We start from the raw sequence: 7,434 nt of genomic DNA, 5'->3' as shown, positions 1-7,434 counted from the left end.
AGGCTGCAGAGAGGAGGAAGAGGCGGCGTGACTGATGCCGGGATAACAAGGGGAGGCTGCAGAGAGGAGGAAGAGGAGGAGTGACTGATGCCGGGATAACAAGGGGAGGCTGCAGAGAGGAGGAAGAGGAGGAGTGACTGATGCCGGGATAACAAGGGGAGGCTGCAGAGTGGAGGAAGAGGCGGCGTAACTGATGCTGGGATAACAAGTGGAAGCTGCAGAGAGGAGGAAGAGGCGGGGTGACTGATGCCGGGATAACAAGGGGAGGCTGCAGAGAGGAGGAAGAGGAGGAGTGACTGATGTCGGGATAACAAGGGGAGGCTGCAGATGGGAGGAAGAGGCGGCGTAACTGATGCTGGGATAACAAGGGGAAGCTGCAGAGAGGAGGAAGAGGCGGGGTGACTGATGCCGGGATAACAAGGGGAGGCTGCAGAGAGGAGGAAGAGGAGGGGTGACTGATGCCGGGATAACAAGGGGAGGCTGCAGAGAGGAGGAAGAGGAGGAGTGACTGATGTCGGGATAACAAGGGGAGGCTGCAGATGGGAGGAAGAGGCGGCGTAACTGATGCTGGGATAACAAGGGGAGGCTGCAGAGGGAAGGAAGAGGCGGGGTGACTGATGCCGGGATAACAAGGGGAGGCTGCAGAGAGGAGGAAGAGGAGGGGTGACTGATGCAGGGATAACAAGGGGAGGCTGCAGAGGGAAGGAAGAGGCGGCGTAACTGATGCTGGGATAACAAGGGGCGGCTGCAGAGAGGAGGAAGAGGCGGGGTGACTGATGCCGGGATAACAAGGGGAGGCTGCAGATGGGAGGAAGAGGAGGGGTGACTGATGCTGGGATAACAAGGGGGGACTGCAGAGAGGAGGAAGAGGAGGAGTGACTGATGCCGGGACAACAAGGGGAGACTGCAGAGAGGAGGAAGAGGAAAAGTGACTGATGCCAGGACAACAAGGGGAGGCTGCAGAGAGGAGGAAGAGGAGGAGTGACTGATGTCGGGATAACAAGGGGAGGCTGCAGAGAGGAGGAAGAGGAGGAGTGACTGATGCCGGGATAACAAGGGGAGGCTGCAGAGAGGAGGAAGAGGTGGCGCGACTGATGCCGGGACAACAAGGGGAGGCTGCAGAGAGGAGGAAGAGGAGGAGTGACTGATGCCGGGATAACAAGGGGAGGCTGCAGAGAGGAGGAAGAGGAGGAGTGACTGATGCCGGGATAACAAGGGGAGGCTGCAGAGAGGAGGAAGAGGAGGAGTGACTGATGCCGGGATAACAAGGGGAGGCTGTAGAGAGGAGGAAGAGGAGGAGTGACTGATGCCGGGATAACAAGGGGAGGCTGCAGAGAGGACGAAGAGGAGGAGTGACTGATGTCAGGGAAGAAGGGGAGGGGAAGACTGAAAGGTTTACAGAGAGGGAGCGTTTTTTCTCTTTTGTTTTGTGTAGGTTTTTAATCCGAATGAAAAAGGACATCTCCTGAAATCATGAATCAGATTGCTGGCAACTCTCGGTCTCTGTTCTGACCTCTTTTTCACTGCAAAATGTAAAGTCATCACAAGTCATATTTCATCAGTAGAGGGCAGCAAACTGACACCCAAACTAACCAGAAAACTTCATTCACCACAACGCCTGCCCTGGGGCCAGCTCTGGTCAGGAATGGTGGCCTTTATGTCGGCCCGAGGAGGGGGACAGGTCCCCAGCTGTGGTGGGACTGGTAAAATCTCGCACTTCACCATCCATACTTCCCAATATTCCTTCTGTTCTTTACACGCTTCCAGCTACTGACAGCAGCTGCCAATCCAGGAACGAGAAGAGCCTGCGCTCAGCGGGGCCCCCTGGAGACAGGGGAGAGGGTGGTACAGGTGTCCGGCGTCCTCTCAGAAGCGCTTGTCCTCCGGTGAGCAGAGAATAAGCTCTTTGTTGAAAAAGTCCCACCAGGCGGTCAGGTGAAAGCCCATATTGGATAAAACCACCAGATACTCCAGCAGGGCAAACATGGTGTACACTGCAGAATAGCACAAAACAGAAGGTAAGAGAGGGGGAGATAGATACAAACAAACGCAGAAAATGAGAGGGAGGAGACATTGCTTACTTCAATCATACAAAACACAATTTGCTTGGCTATTGTGATGATTATTAACCAGCTAATGGTTTTGATACAGTATATCTACGCCTCTGGAGACTTCATCTTAGCCTCAGGGGGGTAGATATACGCATCTCGCCGCTGTGCGCGCTCCCGCACGAGTTCTCGTCGCTGCACGTTAGTAGGGAGATCAGTGAATGGGAACTCCATTCCCATTCATTGATCTAAGTCCCCATGTCAATGATTGCTGTCATCAATGAGATGCCTGCGGTCATTGCAAAAAAACTAACACATACATGCAATACTAACAGTACGCAGAGGAAGAAAAATAAATAAATAAAAAAAAAAACGTAGAGACATCTTGTGCCAAGACTGCCGCTGCCTATACCCCTGTCAAGACTGCCGCACCCTGCACACCTGCCCAGGGTAAGACTCCCTGCCACCTGCATGCCTGTCCTGGGCCACACTCTCACCTCCTGCACACCAGCTCCAGGCGAAAGTCTCTACCTCCGTAACGACTCTGTGCGGCAGTGAGGAGAGGGAGGGGGGAGTAGGCCACTACCGCCTAACCTTCAGAAGTGCAGAAGCACCTTCTTGAACATATTTGGGGGGCAAAAGTATGGGTGGGCTTCCGTTCAGTAGTTAACTTATCCTTTAAACACATAGTTCAAGCACCACAACTTTTCTCATAGAAGTCAGGGCCTCTTTAGGCTGTGCACTTGGGATGGGTGGTCCCTGGAAAAATGGGGAAGAATCATCCTCCCTTTGGTACCTGTGTGAGCTGAAAATCACTGCAAACCCTGACAGGTTCTCTTTGAGCAATCTCACCCCTAGAGAGACTAGTAGCTGTACAAGATTATTATTTTACGTCTTCAGCATCCAGTAAATGCTGCAATATTATGATGAAGCTGCAGGAGGTGAAGCTAGCTGTTCCTCCACCCCATGTCTATAGTGCGTGGTGGCTGATAGACCATAAGGTCCTTTGGTTCTGCCACTGGCTCGCTGCTCAGCCCAGAGCCCAACATGGTAAGTGTGACCGGGACATTCAGAGGACAATGACACCACCTACCTCCAGACTCGCAGTACATGTTGTGGCGGACGTAGCACATCAGGGATCCCAGGAATGCTATGAAGTTGAAGAGGAAAAGGTTCTTTTTCCAGGTGTAGGACCTCCACTCCTATAAGACAAGCACACAGAGGAGAGCTGTAACTCATGGAAGGAGACTTCCAGATGGATGACTTGTGGTATATTTTACACAGGATCTGGGCTACAAACTAACACTACTGCACACCTAGCTCAATAAACGGCTCCATTTATTCCAAGCTGAGCACAGTTGCCATTCAAATAAAAATCGGTAGTAAATACATTTGGGCTGACCCATTTCCAAACCCCATAGTGTGTGTTATATCTGCACTAAGCAACAAACTGGAAAGCACTGAGTGGACTATATATTGGAGCGGAGATTTGAAGATGGGCCTAGAGAAGGTGGTAGCATTTCCGGATCAATTTCTGCTGACCCAAACCCACCAATCACAGCCGCCCACTGCTCCTGTTCTTAACTGGAGCCGATGGTCTTGCAGGCGGGACCAATCACTGCACTTGCTACTTAATTTCATAACTGCATTTCTACAAAAACGAACCTTGAGCTACAAACACAGACACAGGAGGTGAAACAGCACACAGTGTGAGGAGTATAGCACGATGTGACGCAGCATCTGTGACAAGGCAATGGGGGGCTGAAGGGAAAGCCTATAGGACAAGATAAAGGGGGGGGGGGGTGTAGAGATCCGTGCAGGGATTCCTGGTGACAAAGGACTGGACGTAACACACAACACTTACCTCCACACTTACAGTATTATATTTCTGGGACTTCTTCCAGATGCGAAGTGTAAGAATCATGTACCCGAGAGAGAAGAACATGAAGAGTGTAAACGCCAGCTGATGGATCACTGCAGAGACACAACAAGCAGACATAAGGCACAGAATGTGGTCAAAGGCCCATGTACACCTGCCCCTCCACGAGAATGTGACCAGACTGCAGCAAACTACTGCCACATGCTGGATCCCTGCACAGACACAAGAGGCACAGAATGAGGTCAAAGGTCCATGTACACAGAATGTGACCACACTGCAGCCCAACTACCGCCACCTGCTGGCTTCTGCCAAGCTCAGAACATGCGAATAAGACTCTCTGACCAGTGAAGATGGTCAAACAGATACTAATAATTTGGGTTAAGATGAAAATTAAAAGGCAACTGTTGCAAGAGGTAAGTGGAGGCTGCCATATTTTTTACTTTTAAACAATATTAGTTGCCTGGCAGCCCTGCTGATCTGTTTGGCTGCAGTAGTGTCTGAATTATACCAGAAACAAGCAGGCAGCTAATCTTGTCAGATCTGACAATGTCAGAAACACCTGATCTGCTGCATGCTTGTTCAGGGGCTATGGCTAAATGTATTAGTGGCAGAGGATCAGCAGGGTTGCCAGGCAACTAGTATTGTTTAAAAGGAAATAAAAATTGCAGCGTCCATATCCCTCTCGCTTCAGTTGTCCTTTAAGTTGGCCAATCAAAATTGGTAATTCCAAGCTGCATTCCATTTGTCTATAACCCAGAATGACTGGCACCTCAATGACCATCTACAGGCAGACGAAGAAAAGCTTTGGCAACAGGGTTATCCTTGAACTGTACTGGAGAGTGCAGCAACTGCTGGGGCTAGGAGTACAGGGCTAGGAGAGTGCAGTAACTGCTGGGGCTAGGAGTACAGGGCTAGGAGAGAGGAGTAACTGCTGGGGCTAGGAGTACAGGGCTAGGAGAGAGGAGTAACTGCTGGGGCTAGGAGTACAGGGCTAGGAGAGTGCAGTAACTGCTGGGGCTAGGAGTACAGGGCTAGGAGAGAGGAGTAACTGCTGGGGCTAGGAGTACAGGGCTAGGAGAGTGCAGTAACTGCTGGGGCTAGGAGTACAGGACTAGGAGAGAGGAGTAACTGCTGGGGCTAGGAGTACAGGGCTAGGAGAGAGGAGTAACTGCTGAGGCTAGGAGTACAGGGCTAGGAGAGAGGAGTAAGGGCTGGTTCAGACAGACGCTTGTGCAGCGTTTACTGCCAGCGTTCGGGGCTTGGCGTTAAATGCTCCCATTCAAGTGAATGGGAGCATTTGTACCAAGCTTTCACGCGCGTTTACACAAACGTGGCGTTCGGGTCACGATTTTCCCTGGCGTTCAAGGAGCCCCTGGAAGCTACATGCAGCTTCCGAGGGCGGTTAACTGCGACGGGTAATGTCCCACTAGGGGAAGAAAAAACGCGACCGCATCCGAACGCAACGCGAACGCTGCTGAAAGCCTGAACGCATCACCAACGCAACGCCAACGAACGCAGAGCTTCCGAACGTCCGTCTGAACCAGCCCTAACTGCTGGGGCTAGGAGTACAGGGCTAGGAGAGAGGAGTAACTGCTGGGGCTAGGAGTACAGGGCTAGGAGAGAGGAGTAACTGCTGGGGCTAGGAGTACAGGGCTAGGAGAGAGGAGTAACTTCTGGAGCTTGGAGTACAGGGCTAGGAGAGAGGAGTAACTGCTAAGGCTAGGAGTACAGGGCTAGGAGAGAGGAGTAACTGCTGGAGCTAGGAGTACAGGGCTAGGCGAGTGCAGTACCTGCTGGGGTTAGGAGTACAGGGCTAGGAGAGAGGAGTAACTGCTGGGGCTAGGAGTACAGGGCTAGGAGAGAGGAGTAACTGCTGGGGCTAGGAGTACAGGGCTAGGAGAGAGGAGTAACTGCTGGGGCTAGGAGTACAGGGCTAGGAGAGAGGAGTAACTGCTGGGGCTAGGAGTACAGGGCTAGGAGAGAGGAGTAACTGCTGGGGCTAGGAGTACAGGGCTAGGAGAGAGGAGTAACTGCTGGGGCTAGGAGTACAGGGCTAGGAGAGAGGAGTAACTGCTGGGGCTAGGAGTACAGGGCTAGGAGAGAGGAGTAACTGCTGGGGCTAGGAGTACAGGGCTAGGAGAGAGGAGTAACTGTTGGGGCTAGGAGTACAGGGCTAGGAGAGAGGAGTAACTGTTGGGGCTAGGAGTACAGGGCTAGGAGAGAGGAGTAACTGCTAGGGCTAGGAGTACAGGGCTAGGAGAGAGGAGTAACTGCTGGGGCTAGCAGTATAGGGCTAGGAGAGAGGAGTAACTTCTGGGGCTAGGAGTACAAGGCTAGGAGAGTGCAGTAACTGCTGGGGCTAGGAGTACAGGGCTAGGAGAGAGGAGTAACTGCTGGAGCTAGGAGTACAGGGCTAGGAGAGAGGAGTAACTGCTGGAGCTAGGAGTACAGGGCTAGGAGAGTGCAGTAACTGCTAGGGCTAGGAGTACGGGGCTAGGAGAGAGGAGTAACTGCTAGGGCTAGGGGTACAGTGCTAGGAGTGAGGAGTAACTGCTGGAGCTAGGAGTACAGGGCTAGGAGAGAGGAGTAACTGCTGGGGCTAGGAGTACAGGGCTAGGAGAGAGGAGTAACTGCTGAGGCTAGGAGTACAGTGCTAGGAGTGAGAAGTAACTGCTGGGGCTAGGAGTACAGTGCTAGGAGTGAGGAGTAACTGCTGGAGCTAGGAGTACAGGGCTAGGAGAGAGGAGTAACTGCTGGGGCTAGGAGTACAGGGCTAGGAGAGAGGAGTAACTGCTAGGGCTAGGAGTACAGGGCTAGGAGAGAGGAGTAACTGCTGGGGCTAGGAGTACAGGGCTAGGAGAGAGGAGTAACTGCTGGGGCTAGGAGTACAGGGCTAGGAGAGAGGAGTAACTGCTGGGGCTAGGAGTACAGGGCTAGGAGAGTGGAGTAACTGCTAGGGCTAGGAGTACAGGGCTAGGAGAGTGCAGTAACTGCTGGGGCTAGGAGTACAGGACTAGGAGAGAGGAGTAACTGCTGGGGCTAGGAGTACAGGGCTAGGAGAGAGGAGTAACTGCTGGGGCTAGGAGTACAGGGCTAGGAGAGAGGAGTAACTGCTGGGGCTAGGAGTACAGGGCTAGGAGAGAGGAGTAACTGCTGGGGCTAGGAGTACAGGGCTAGGAGAGAGGAGTAACTGCTAGGGCTAGGAGTACAGTGCCAGGAGTAAGGAGTAACTGCTGGGGCTAGGAGTACAGGGCTAGAAGAGTGCAGTAACTGCTGGGGCTAGGAGTACAGGACTAGGAGAGAGGAGTAACTGCTGGGGCTAGGAGTACAGGGCTAGGAGAGAGGAGTAACTGCTGAGGCTAGGAGTACAGGGCTAGGAGTGAGGAGTAACTGCTGGGGCTAGAAGTACAGGGCTAGGAGAGAGTAACTGCTGGGGCTAGGAGTACAGGGCTAGGAGAGTGCAGTAACTGCTGGGGCTAGGAGTACAGGGCTAGGAGAGAGGAGTAA

The 7,434-nt window shown here is 52.8% G+C and overlaps 1 protein-coding gene across 3 annotated transcripts in view; it reads right to left on the bottom strand.

Annotated features, from left to right (window-relative positions):
- Positions 1-1,479: 1,479 nt before the first annotated feature.
- The window catches only part of PGAP2 (post-GPI attachment to proteins 2), a 17,058-nt gene continuing 11,103 nt past the window's right edge, over positions 1,480-7,434 (bottom strand). For 2 of the 3 annotated variants that reach the window (XM_068266504.1, XM_068266505.1), the window contains exons 4-6: positions 3,913-4,022; positions 3,142-3,250; positions 1,480-1,994 (exon numbers count right to left, since the gene is read on the bottom strand). In XM_068266504.1, coding sequence (XP_068122605.1) covers positions 1,867-1,994; positions 3,142-3,250; positions 3,913-4,022 — 347 coding nt within the window. In that variant the 3' untranslated portion in view covers positions 1,480-1,866. The remainder of the gene's footprint in view (positions 1,995-3,141; positions 3,251-3,912; positions 4,023-7,434) is intronic. The other variant, XM_068266506.1, reaches the window with a different exon arrangement.

The sequence above is a fragment of the Hyperolius riggenbachi genome, chromosome 2 (genome assembly GCF_040937935.1).
Source record: "Hyperolius riggenbachi isolate aHypRig1 chromosome 2, aHypRig1.pri, whole genome shotgun sequence".
In the NCBI taxonomy this organism is placed as follows: Eukaryota; Metazoa; Chordata; class Amphibia; order Anura; family Hyperoliidae; genus Hyperolius; species Hyperolius riggenbachi.
This window is presented reverse-complemented; position numbering and strand designations above follow the sequence as displayed.